The sequence below is a fragment of the Gymnoscopelus braueri genome (assembly GCF_963280865.1).
Source record: "Gymnoscopelus braueri genome assembly, chromosome: 6".
NCBI classification, from domain to species: Eukaryota; Metazoa; Chordata; class Actinopteri; order Myctophiformes; family Myctophidae; genus Gymnoscopelus; species Gymnoscopelus braueri.
Window position 1 is genome coordinate 5,718,496 of NC_137607.1, and position 14,085 is coordinate 5,732,580.

Genomic DNA, 14,085 nt, shown 5'->3' on the forward strand with positions numbered 1-14,085 from the left:
ATCCCTTAATTCTTTTGAGCAGTTTTTGTTAGCAGTATGTACACAGTTCATGAAAACTAAAAATAATTAAGGGATCAAAGTGCAGTATATTATTTGACAATTTGGCCAATGTTTGACCAGTTTTTATAGTATAGTTTGTTGATGACTTTTGATGCAGTGATCTTGGAAAATTGGAGTTGAAGATGTTTAAATGTGATGATGCAGTCATTTGACAATGTCGGAAATTAGTTGATGTAGTTGATGCCCTCAGCTTTTGCTGAATTGATGCCACTAGTCTGGAGTTTTTCTCATACTGTTTATAATCACATGTCTTCTGCATTTCTTTGGGTTTTTTTGGCCCCTATTGAGCGATAGAAAGACACTTCTGTGGAGAACAGTCCTCCTATGCAATTTCACGAGACTAAACACAATGTCAGTATTGAAATGTATTGTTAATATTAATGAACTTATCTTCGTTCTGTTTTCTGTTTATGCAGCATGGCTGTTCAGCCTGGACTTGAGGTTGATTCCTCCCCCAATCTAGGTAAGTCCATTTCCTTTGACAATCCTTGTATCTTCACAATCTGTGCTGGTATTTTATTTTGGTAAAAGATATACAAGTAAAATCACAATATAACTTAAACCCAGTGAACACGTTAAAGCATAATGAAACACTTGTTTCCAACATGGTCCTGCAGCATAACAAAAAATAAATGGTACCAAATTCCTCTCTCAAATCTCTATCCTCCATTACTGCCCAAAGACCCGGTCATTCTACCATCAGTGGACCTCACACAGGAGGGCCCAGTAGGTATGAATGGTGGCCCCAGGGATCTGCCCCGGCTAGAGAACACGGGGCCCAAGTGGTCAGGTGAGAGAATGCCTCTGTTCCCATTGTGCAATAAGTATAATCATACTCCATCAAATGATGGGGTCGCTCGCCGAAAATAGCCCGTCTACAAGTTCGCTGAGCTTGTAGATTCGGCTCTTTTTGCTTTAAAACAACCCGTTGCTGATTGAGTTCTTTTTGGTGCTTGAACAGAACTGGACACCAAGTGGAAGGTCTTGAAGGTCCTCAAGGCTATAACCAAGCTGTCCCTGCTGATGGCCGATTTCTACATAATCGTGTGTTCTCTGCACCTCTTGAGCATCGCTTTCCAGCTGATCGGAGGTAACAATGCATCACGGAATCAGTTCCACACAGCGTGAGCCCTAACCCTAACCCAGAAAGCAGATGTTATCATTTTGATAAAGATTATTAAGCCACTTATATGGCCACACATTTTGCTATGGTCCAGTGAGGCAGCTGGCCCGCCAGCAATAATATCTAGCCCGCAAATTATTTTGTAAATCATTTCTGATTATAGGCTATAATGTCCAAATAGATAATCTACCCACACCTGAAGAATGCTTATTATACTTTTATTTCATTAATGTTAAGAGTGAATGACAGACACATCGTGAATTTGTGGATTTTGTCTCATGTGTTACTTGTTGTTTCACATGCGTTTAACACTATTTCTGTGTGTGTGTGTGTGTGTGTGTGTGTGTGTGTGTGTGTGTGTGTGTGTGTGTGTGTGTGTGTGTGTGTGTGTGTGTGTGTGTGTGTGTGTGTGTGTGTGTGTGTGTGTGTGTGTGTGTGTGTGCGTGTGTGTGTGTGTGTGGCCTTCACACGATGATTACAGTAGCATTTCTATCAGTGTGTCACATGCTGGTGTCGTCAGAGCAGAAGCTTACATTGTAACACAGGTTTTCTGAGTGAAGAGACTCTACAGTAGGCTACCCCACTACATATGGTCGCTGTCGTGGTGGAAAAAGTACTAAAATGTTTTACTCAAAAGTACCAATACTGCAATGTAGAAATACTCTGTTACAAGTAAAAGTCCGGCATAAAAAACTGACTTAAGTAAACGTACAAAAGTATTAGTATCAAAATGTATTTATACCAAAAGCAGAAAGTATACTCATTATACAGAATGTCCCATTTCACAAATGTTCAAAAAGATTTAAATAAAATGTCTTAAAATCTTTTGAAAATAGCAGATCCACAAGCTCACAATGCATCGCGACGCATTGTGAGCTTGTAGATCTTCTATTTTCAAATGGTCGAAATGTATATAGGGCTGAAGTGGATGTTTTGTAATAATAATCAAAATCTACAAAGTAACTAGTAAGTTAAAGTAAGTTATGGAGTAGTTTTTTGTAGTGGAGTAAAAGTACAATATTTGCGTAGTGGAGTAGAAGTAAAAGTACTGCAAATTGGAAATACTCCAGTAAAGTAAAAGTAGGCCTACCTCAAAATTGCATTTAAGCACAGTACTTGAGTACATTTACTTAGTTACTTTCCACCACTGCTGTCGGGTGGAAACCTTATGTCCAAAACGGCTACTTTTCAGAAAATGGAAAAAGAACATTTGTTCCCAATGGATACAACGTGTTTTTATTTAGTCACAACAAGCTCTTGTTAACACTTTTGTCAATATTCATAAAACCCACAGACACACGTAACCACTTTTACGTAAAAGAAAAAGAAAGAAAAATAGATCTGCAAGCTCACAACAGGTTGTACAACGTTGAAATGTGGAGATATGAGGTTTCTGCCCAAACAGCAACGATATGTAATACGTAGGGTGGAGAAATAGTCATGACACGATAGAGAACCCAAATGCAGGACAGCGAGGCAGGTACAGTATAGGCCTGTCACAATTATTACATATTATTAGATAATCGCAATTATTTTGCATAATCATCATAATCGTTTCCATGTTGAAACATTTTCACACATTTTCAAATATAAAAAAAGCAGAAATAGCAGATCTACAAGCTTACAACGCATCACTTCGTGACGAGTTGTAAGCTTGTAGATCAGCTATTTCTGCTATTTTTACATTATTATTTACATTATTAAATATGTCAATAATTTCTGAGTTATTTGTCATAACTCCCCTGTGCAATTATTATTATTTTCTTTCATATTATGTTCCAATGTTCAATACCAAACACACAATTAAATCGTTAATCGCAATTATGAGTGACAATTAATCGTCAACTTAAATTTGTAATGGTGCCAGCCCTAGGCAGGTGGTGATCCAAACCCCAGGTGTTTTACTGGTGAAACAGAGAACAAAGAACTTGAGAACATAAACTAACACATCACCGTCAGGCAGAAACATTGTATCTCCATATTTCAACTTTTTAAGTTTTTCGTTTTTTTGTGTAAATGAATGTCATACTTCATCGTGCAAGTGTCACGCAAAAATAGCAAAACTTGCAGATCCAAAAGCTCACAATGCATCACATTGCAATACGATGTGAGCTTGTAGATCTGCTATCTTAGTATTTGACCAGTGATTATTAACAAGTATTGACAAGCGCTTGTGACTAAATGATAACCGCATGGGATCCACTGGAACACGGGGTCTTTTTCTTTTCCATTTCCTGAAATGTAACGGATAAACACACAAGGGTGATTAGGCAAACAATGAATGAGGCACAACGTGGCAAAGTCTCAACCGCGTGACAGTCTGTAACACTTGGTCACACACGCAGTTCCATCAACATGCAGTAATGAACTTTTATACAGTAGTATTATGGTATAAGAAGGTATAATTATTGTATAAGACGGCCTTTCTAAAGTTCCAGTTCTTAAATTAGCCATTGATGATGTTCTGGCCCTAATGGCTTGGGGAAAAAACTGTCTCAAGGTCTGACTTACTTGCCAATCCCTGCTCTAGTACTTTCAGTGGTGTAAAGTAACTAAGTACATTTACTCAATACTGTACTTAAGTACAATTTTGAGGTATTTTTACTTTACGGGAGTGAGTATTTCCAATTTTCAGCACTTTTACTTCTACTCTACTACAACTCAGAGGCAAATTTTATACTTTTACTCCACTACAATTATTTGAAAACTTTAGCTAGTTACTTTGTAGATTTGGATTATTATTACAAAACATACATTACCCACTTCAGCCCTATATACATTTCGGCCATTTGAAAATAGCCGATCTACAAGCTCACAACGCATCGCATTGTGAGCTTGTAGATCTGGTATTTTCAAAAGATTTGCATACATTTTATATGAAAACATGTGAAATGAGACATTCTGCATAATGAGTACTTCTTTTGGTCCATTTTGATACCAATACTTTTGTACTTTTACTCGATTAAATTTGTAATTCCAGACTTTTACTTGCAACAGAGTATTTCTACTTTGCAGTATTGATACTTTTACTTAAGTATAAAATGTGAGTACTTTTTTTCCACACCACTGTCTAGTTTATACTTGTGTAAAACAAATTGTTCCTGTGTAGCCCTCGCTCACACAAAGTGCTGGTGGAGGTGCTATTATCTAACGGTTTGTATGGAGTGGTGCGCTGCCATGTTTTTGACCTTCTTTTGTCTTTTGACTCCTTGTGTTGCACACACACGCAGGCAAGGCAGCTGGCGACATATTCAAGGACAACGTTGTGTTGTCCAATCCTGTGGCCGGCTGCGTGATGGGGATGCTGGTCACCGTGATATTCCAGAGCTCCACCCCGTCCTCCTCGATGGTGGTCAGCATGGTGTCCGCCGGACGTAAGACACGTACACGTGGATCTACTGTAAATGTAGAAGTGCTCTGTTACAAGTAAAAGTCCGGAATTCAAAATTTACTTGAGTAAAAGTACAAAAGTATTGGTATCAAAATGTACTTAAAGTACCAAAAGTAAAAGTACTTAAATGTTTGAAAATGGCAGATCTACAAGCTCATACGCGTTATGAGCTTGTAGATCGGCTATTTTCAAATAGCCTAGGTATAAAATAGGGCTAAAGTGGTTAATGTATGTTTCATAATGTAATAATTTGTACTTGCAAAGTAACTAGTAACTAAAGTTTTCAAATAATTGTAGTCGAGTAAAAGTACAATATTTGCCTCTGAGTTGTAGTGGAGTAGAAGTAAAAGTATTGAAAATTGGAAATACTCCAGTAAAGTAAAAGTACCTCAAAATTGTACTTAAGTACAGTACTTAAGTAAATGTACTTTGTTACTTTACTCCCACTGCACATAAATAATGTTTTCACATGCAACATCTATACACAGGTGTGTGAGCAACAAGTTAACACACCCACTCCACACTATGCAGCTACACACAAACACACAGAGACATTGTTGGTGATATTAATACGTTTTGTTTTCATTCGCAGTGCTGTGTGTCAAATCAGCGGTGCCGATAATCATGGGCATCAATATTGGAGCCACGGTCACAAGCTACATAGTGGCGGGGATGCAGGCAGGGGATCAAAATCTATTGGGAAGGTAAATAATAATAGTGATTGGCCAAAAATGTACAAAAATGTACAAAAATGTACAAAAATGTACCCCGCCTAACCCTGCACCGTGATTGGCCAATCACAGTCTATTCAGGACTGTGATTGGCCAGTGTCACATGACACATGTGCATCGCCCTATATAAGAAACCATAACTTTAAAAAAAACATACATTGTTTTTTTTTAAGTTATGGTTTCTTCCATCATAAAGAGTGTTTCAATAAATGTATTTCTTTTTTGTACATGATTGGTTGACTCCATTCAGTATTGTGATTAGCTAGCAAGACACCGCCCACTTCACACAGGGTGTGATTTTTTACCGATATCTGATATTCCGATATTGTCCAACTCTTAATTTCGATACCGATATATGCGGTCTTTTTCACCAAAAGTCAACTAATTGCCAGGTAACAACAATCATATATCTAATAAAATAAAATGGCTATCATATCAATATAATATCTAATAAATATCTAATACATCTAATATAATACAGTGATGTTGTTAGTTTTTCAATTAAGTGAGTCCTGGGACTCACTGGTGGTCATTTGAATGAGTTCCACTAATCTTAGATTAGATGTTGGCCTATTTGACCGTGCAAAAGCATAATTGCCTTGATGCCTATAACATTAACGAGCGTCACACTTGCCCTCTGCAGTGCTCTAAATTGAAAGTGACTGGAGTCTCATTTCTCTCCAAAAGCCCTTGAATATGATATGATATGATTAAGGATTACTGTGATTATGGAAAGCTCACATTTCATATCACACACACCATACAGTAAAATGGTGACCAAAAAAACACACACACGCATGCACGCACGCACGCACGCACGCGCACGCACGCGCACACACACACACACACACACACACACACACACACACACACACACACACACACACACACACACACACACACACACACACACACACACACACACACAGAAACAGGTTCTTTGATAAAAGCATCTGACATAAAGAACATAGTCTTTTTGACTTCTTCCAGGGTATTTGCTGATGCCGCTGTCAATGCCATCTTCAACTGGCTGACTGTGGCGGTCCTTCTGCCCGTCGAGGGGATGACAAGATTTCTGGAGAAACTCACCAAGCTCGTGATCGACTCCTTCAACATCCAAGGTGGAGTCAACGCCCCGGAACTGTTCAATGTCATCGCGAAGCCCCTCATCGACGCCATCATCCAGGTAGCATCATCGACACAATCATTCACAGCATAACTGAGAGACTCTAGAGATGCTACAATGTCTACAGGCACAATCTATTCTATAGGATGAGCTGTGTGTTAGTGGAATGAACACATCGGTGTGATAAATAATGCAAAAGCCCTACTGATATGTCTAATGTGTTTGCCTGTAGCTGGACAAATCAGTTATCAGAGACATTGCCACTGGTGATCCAGAAGCCAGAAACAAAAGTCTGATAAAAGTCTGGTGTAAAACGAGAGAAGAGACGGTAAGGATTCATTAATGGCTTCATCACTTTTTAAAGTCCTGTTTAGCGAGTTCATGCTCAGTGGAAAACTGCCAGGTTATTGAGCCTTTCCATTGTGTAATGTTAGCTGTAACACTGAGCTGAATGAAAAAGGCTGGTCATTTTTACTTGGGTCCAAAGCCCTTGCCGGCTACCTCTTTTTCTTCATCCCAATGTATGCACAGGTCCTGGCATAGCAAGGAGATTCACACCCAAAATTATCAGTTAAACATCGCAGACACGGTGCAGACGATATGAATGTTTATAGACATGTATTGTCTGCAGTGTTCGGGGTGACGGCGTTAAAATTAACGTAACGTACTGTAACAGAATACATTTTGGGGTAACGGAGTAACCTAATGCGTTAGTTTAGCAATTATGGTACTTTGTGACTAGTTAAGTTTTCAAATAAGTAGGCTAATCCGTATTTTTTTTTAAAGATGTCCCTGACATCAATGTTGTCCTTTCCTTCTCTTGCTCAACGGAATCTCCAGAGCACGCAGCCTGCAATCTATGGAGAGGCCAGCACAACAGCTGCTGTGTGCGGCCTTTCATCATAAAGTTTAATTATAAAAACTTATATAGAAACTATATAGAAACTAAACAAATATGTTTAGCTCAGCTATATAACTTCAGTTAACTTGGCATATGCTTTTTATAAGATGATCGGATCATCTGTGATAGAACGTTTTGGAAACGTCGGATTTTCATGCTGCGCTCGTGCTGCTGTCTTGTTGAACCCAGCTGGGTGAATATCCAACACTTCACCACGGTAAATGCTACGTTCATGTTCACAGCATTGAAGTAAGCTACAAGCAGGTTAAATGTCCACGTAATGTTACAGGCATTACAGGCTTATTTGGTTTCCAAAATGCTTAGTGTTGTATACTCCGTCGCGCCTCATTGTTTATGCTGCCCAAAAGAACAGCTGTCAACACGTCATGACGCAAAGCGTCGATAGCTTGTATGTCTGTTCTTTTGGCGACACACAGACATTACGCGTTGTCGCAAATGTATGTGGGTTGAGAGGCTATGATGTAAACTTACAGTAGCCTACTAGATTATAGCTGGCAGTTGTCACAATATTATGATTATTATGAGTATTATAATTAGGAACAAAGGGCCTCAGCCTAACGCCCAGTAAGGTGCGTCACAGAGGCAGGGACAACAGATGCAGACACAGGGGCAGGGACAACAGATGCAGACGTCTGAGTATTATAATTAATGTCATTATTAATTATTATTATTATTATCAAAATTAATACTGAGGGTGTCACTGTGTAAGGATAAATGTAACAAATGTTCAAAAATGGGTTTTAGATGTCAGTAAAGTATAAATGTAATCCAAAAGTATAAATTACTTTTCTCAGGGGGTAATCCTGTAACGTAACAGATTCTTTTTTAATGGCAGTAATCCTGTAACCTAACGAGTTACTTTAAAAAGTAACGTTACCCAACACTGATTGTCTGTATTGGAGATGCAGGTGCTTAATTATGTGGAGAATATTAGGATGATGTCAGTCATCGTGCATTGCTTTGGTACATTGCCTGATCTCAAAAGTATTGCATATTTTCTTCTAGCAAAGATTTGGTTTTGAATTCTTTCATCCCAGATTCTAATGAACGTGACAGCCCCAGGCCCGGAGAACTGCACTGCCGGTGTCCCTTGTTGGCAGGAGAACAACCTGACCTGGACCCAAACCAATGTGACTGAGACCATAAACCTTGAGAAATGTAAGAACACAGCCACAATCACATAGCCTAGTGGGTTTCAACCTTTTTCATGTCAAGGACCCCTAAATTGATATATATTTGTCCGTGGACCCCCATCTGAAAATGTTTTGTGCCAGGGACCCCCAGAAGCAAAGATTTGAGTTAAAATGTTTGCTTTGAAAAATTATATATATTCAAAGATATGCACACATTTTCAAGATTTTTCAAAAATAGCAGATCTACTGTACAAGCTCATAGTGCGGCACTCGGTGCCGCACTATGAGCTTGTATATCTGCTATTTTTTAATAGCCAATGCTGAGTGGTTAAAATGATTGTGACGCTATGTTATTTCGCTGGGGACCCCCTGGCACCGCCCCACGGACCACTGGTGGTCCCCGGACCACTGGTTGAAGACCCCTGACATAGCCGACTGCTGATCCTAAAAGCAGAATCGAACGCAAGGGGCCAAAGTTAGAAGGCGTTCATTCACTACAAGCGAAGGGACAGGGGGGCTGGTGTGGATCCACGGAGACGAGGTGAGCTGGCAGGCAAGCAAGCATGACAGGGCGGCGGCAGCAGGCTTTGGTGGCTTTAGCGATGACGTGTTGCCGGTCTGATCTATGTAACACCCGAGATTCGAACCCTGAGCTCCTGCATCGGGCTATAGGGTTAAAGCCAAACATATACCGAGGGCCGAGTAGATATTAGGCTTATGATCTTCTGGCAGGACTACTCCATATGCACGTGTCTGAATGTCTCCCTCAGGTGTGCACATCTTCACCAACGTCAACCTGTCCGACCTCACCGTGGGAGTCATCCTGCTCCCGCTGATGTTGTTCGTCCTCTACTGTGGCTTCATTGTGGTCTGCAAAACCCTAAACTCCATGCTGAAGGGACAGGGGGCTGTGGTCATTAAGAAGGTGCTCAACACAGGTAAATAAAAAACATAAACAAGTTAACCAACGAGAAGGAAGAGCAGTGTCTATCTGTGCTCAGACATGTTTCTCTCAGTGTTAATTTACGAAACTTTGAGATTGTTCATGCTGTGTTCTATTCACCTGGTGTTGTTTTAGTTTGTCTAGATCTCCCTTTCCCTTTCGGCTGGGTCCCAGGCTACATTGCCATTGTGGTGGGAGCAGGAATGACCATTATCTTTCAGAGCAGCTCTGTCTTCACCTCAGCCATAATGCCTCTTGTCGGTATGTTTATTCATGGCACCTTCACAATGATGTGAATACCTTTTTTTTAAGCTGCAAGTTCATATAGAATCAAGATTCAATATCGTGGTCAATGTTATTAATTAAAAGAATGTCAGACAACATAATGCTGTCTTAACTTCTTGTCCCATCATCAGGTGCTGGTGTCATCAGCCTGGAGAGAGCCTATCCTCTGACTCTGGGCTCAAACATCGGCTCAACAGCCACAGCTATCCTGACTGCTATGGCTTGCCCTGGAGAAACATTAGCCCACGCATTACAGGTCAGTCACCAATGTTTGTGCTTGTATCTTTTGCGTATTTACTTTGGTAAATGATGACTAATGATGACCTTGTTTAGAACCAACGTCAACTGTATTGTCACATCACAAGTTTGCAGGTGTAAAGGTTTTCAGTTACATACATAATGAGGAGAAAAATATTAAACATCAAAACAGAACAGTAACAAACATAAACATAAAGTGTACTAAAAAAATTAAGGCAGAGTAGCTCAGACTCTTGTTCTTCTTCTTTTCGTGTCAGCATGTGGTTATATGACAGTTTCCCATTTCTTTACACTTTGAAGCCGAAAGACTCTTGTTAAAACATACCTAGTAGCAGATACCAAATATGTCTCACTGTCATACGTTTGAGTTTTCTATGAGTTTATTTAGGATCCCCATTAGCTGTGACAGATGGCAACAGCTATTCTTCAGGGTCCACACAAGAACAATGTACAAACATTCAAAAAGCAAAAACACCAGTTTACACAGAACATAAAAATTAAGATAAAATACAGTTCAACAAACAAGGTTAATGCATAAATAAATTGTAAGGCAAGAGGACATAAAGGCCTGAAGGACATAAAAGCATGGATGGCCCTAAACTTCCTTCATTTTAATGAAATGCTTTTATCAGCTGAGGCTTTTAGCCAAAGTCAAGTCTGCTGTAACCGTTTCTGTTTTACTTTATGTTGGCGTTAGCCAAGCCTGCTTGTCACGACTACAGTTAGTCCAAAATGCAGCTGCTCGCCTCTTAACAGGGGCACGGAAGTATGATCACATCTCCCCGATTCTTGCCACCCTACACTGGCTCCCTGTTCGTTACAGGATTCAGTTTAAGACGTTAATGTTTGTTTTTAAGTCTCTAAATGGGTTGGCACCCTTGTACATATCGGAGCTTCTACCTCCCAATAACTTTACACGGGTCTTGAGGGCTACTGACCACCAGTCACTTCTTAAGGTCCCACCAACAAAACTGAAGACCCGGGGAGATAGATCATATTCCGCCGTATAGCGCCCAAACTGTGGAACGAGCTTCCACCCTACGTTAGAGCATCTCAAACCCTGCCTGTGTTTAAATCACCTTGAAAACCTGCTAGGTCGAAACGCGTTGGTCATACTCATTTGCCTTGCTCTAAATAAATGCATAATTTTTTTTCACGTGAGACGGAGTGCCTTGGAATTATTTTCTTTGTAAGTGTGCATTTCACACCTTTTTGGCAAGCAGTACTTCTTTGGAAATCCTTTTTGCTTATGTGTTTAAATCACGTTTGAAAACTCACTTGTACTCCTTGGCGTTCGAAAATTCAGATTGAGAGTTGCTGTTTCCACTAGGCATTGTGTCTATATGATGTCCTGTTTATTGTCTATTGTTTTGCTCTTAAATGTGCTCTATAAATAAAGTGGATTAGATTGGATTGGAAGAGAGAAATAAATACTGAGCTGAAAACCATACACTAAATATGAATTTCACCTCTGTACAGTATATAAGCACAAAACACTTCCCCTTCACCATACAGAAAGAGAGAGATAAGTGATAGTGATATTGCCAGTGTAATAGGAGCGTCCAGTAACAAGGCTCAGTGCCTGTTCAGCAGTCTGATAGCCAGGCTGCAGAAACGGTCCCATAGTCTGTTTGGTATTTGATGCTGTGGTATTATTGCCTGCATGTGCCACGGTTTGCTAACAGCAGGAACAGATTGTGGCTGGGGTGGTGATTGTCTTTGCGTTGTGTTCATTTTTTTCTTCCAGATCGCACTTTGTCATTTCTTCTTCAACGTTGTGGGCGTCCTGCTGTGGTACCCCGTCCCGTTCACGCGGCTGCCCATCCGGCTGGCCAGGCGCCTGGGCGACATCACGGCCAAATACCGCTGGTTCTCCCTGCTCCACCTCCTCCTCTGTTTCCTGGTTGTTCCGGGAACCGTGTTCGTCCTGTCGCTAGCCGGCTGGAAGGTCTTCCTCGGTTTCACCGCGCTTGTCATCGCCGCGGGCGCCTTAGTCATGGGCGTCGACGCGATGCAGTCCCGCTGTCCTCGCTTCCTGCCCAGCGTGCTGCGGAACTGGGACTTCCTGCCCCGCCCGCCGCGCTCCACCGAACCGTGGGACGGCGTGGCGCCCTCTGCCTTGCGCCTCCGTTGCCGGCAATGCTTCAAAAAGCGTCACACCAGCGAGTATGACGTCACAAGTTCACCACACATGGAGATGCGGGCAGTGGGGGAGAGAATAACTGAGTGCATTTACTCAGTATAATTCTGAGGGACAGTATTTTTTACTTTACTTGCGTTTGTCCATTTTTTAATACTTTGTACTTTTACTCCACTAGGATATCTGGTATCAGGGGCGCCGAATTATGTCCGCGCTATTGGGTGCGCAACGCATGCGCGACCAGAAATTTTGCGTTTTTTTTTCTTCGGGTTTGTTACCTTTTCGTTTCGTTACTTTCATGCGGTTAATTCTTTTAATTTGGTACAAAATATGTACTCCATGAAGTGCAGATGTCAGAGGTTTTTTCTTTTTATTTTTTTGTGATGAGTTTTTGATGGGTGCTCGTCATTTCTCCTGGGTGCTTTAGCCCCGAGGCACCCACAGTATCGGTGTCCCTTGTCTGGTATCCTAGTCTCTTATAGAGGCCCACACGGTTCTCTCTGCACTGCATTGATGTGATTATTTACCTTGTTTATTGACCAGAGTTCAATAAACACTTTGGCACTGTCTGTCGGGTGGAAACCTCATATGTCCAAAAGAGTTGCTTTTCAGGAAATGGAAAAAAAGAACCCGTGTTCCAATGGATCCAATAGTAGTTATTATTTAATCACAGGTTCTTGTTAATACTTTTGGTTGGTTCAGACTTAGCAGATCTACCAGCTCGTGAGCTTGTAGATCGACAATTATTGCTGCTTTTGTGTGACGCTGTAGTATATATGACGAAGTAAATCATCACTATAATTATTAGAAAACTTTAGTTACAAGTTACTTTGTAGATTTAGATTATTATTTTTTGTAAATTACATTAACCAATTACGCCCCTTTTTTTAATACTTTGTCTTTTCGATAATAGCCAATCTAAGCTCAAAACGCATTGTGGTACGATACGTTGTGAGCTTGTAGATTTGATTTTGACACATTTTAAACCTTTGAAAAAACCTTGTGAAATGGGACATTCTGTATAATGAGCACTTTTACTTTTAGTACTTTAAGTATACTTTGATGGCAATACTTTTCTACTTTTACTCAATTTTTGATACCAGACTTTTACTTGTAGGCTAACTAATAGTATTTCTGCATTGTTGTATTGCTACTGTTACTTAAGTTAAAACATATATAGCTTGTATATAGGGTTTAAGTGGTTAAGAAAATCCCCAATTTTTTATTTTTACAAACTTAACCCTGTGTAAAGCTATCATATGAAATCCTTTGCAGTACAGTATGTAAGTAATGTCAGGGGCCTACAGCTCAACCCTGGTCTGTTCATAATGTTTTGACTCTGGTTGCAATGTTGGATGATAGTTTGAACTTTTAGCAGTAAATGTTTAGCCTAAATTAAGCCTAAATTAGAATTTGTTATTGTTCAGTCTTCCAAAAATATTATTTTCAAGCACACATACTGTGCATACAACCACAAAAAGGAAAATAAAACACAATTTGTATTTGCCCATCATCTTAAATTACTATCTAAAATAATGCATACAATCCTGTAAATAACCATTGTTATTGCACAATCTTTTTTGACTGATAAATGAAGTACATGTCGGGTGGAAACCTCATATGACCAAAACCTCAGGAGCAAAAGTAGCAGATCTACAAGCTCAAGCTTGTAGATCTGCTACTTTTGATGCTTTTGTGTGACGCTGTAGTATGATCAAGTAGGGTGTTAATAAACAAAACAATTAAAATAATTATGGAGATAAGAGTTTTCTGCCTGACAGAGACATTTACTAGTCAGAGAAACACACAGTCAAGTTCGATAAAGGTTAATTATTGAAGGAAATTTTATATTGAAAAGAAATGAATGATGAAAGGAAATTGAAAATAGATGTTGGTGGAATGAGGGGAGAATATGTGGTACAAAGACAAATAGATATATTTACACCATATAACATTTTCTGATTAACAAATAT

The 14,085-nt window shown here is 39.9% G+C and overlaps 1 protein-coding gene across 1 annotated transcript; it reads left to right on the plus strand.

The window, feature by feature from the left end:
* Positions 1–477: 477 nt before the first annotated feature.
* On the plus strand, positions 478–13,741 carry LOC308086439 (sodium-dependent phosphate transport protein 2B-like; the record flags this gene model as incomplete). The annotated part of the gene is made up of 11 exons (XM_080429961.1): positions 478–523; positions 743–850; positions 1,022–1,150; positions 4,414–4,557; positions 5,167–5,278; positions 6,296–6,491; positions 8,391–8,511; positions 9,257–9,424; positions 9,565–9,690; positions 9,846–9,970; positions 11,720–13,741. The coding sequence occupies 11 exons, from the start codon at positions 478–480 to the stop codon at positions 12,215–12,217; spliced, it is 1,773 nt and encodes a 590-aa protein (XP_080286087.1). The 3' UTR covers positions 12,218–13,741.
* Positions 13,742–14,085: the final 344 nt, after the last annotated feature.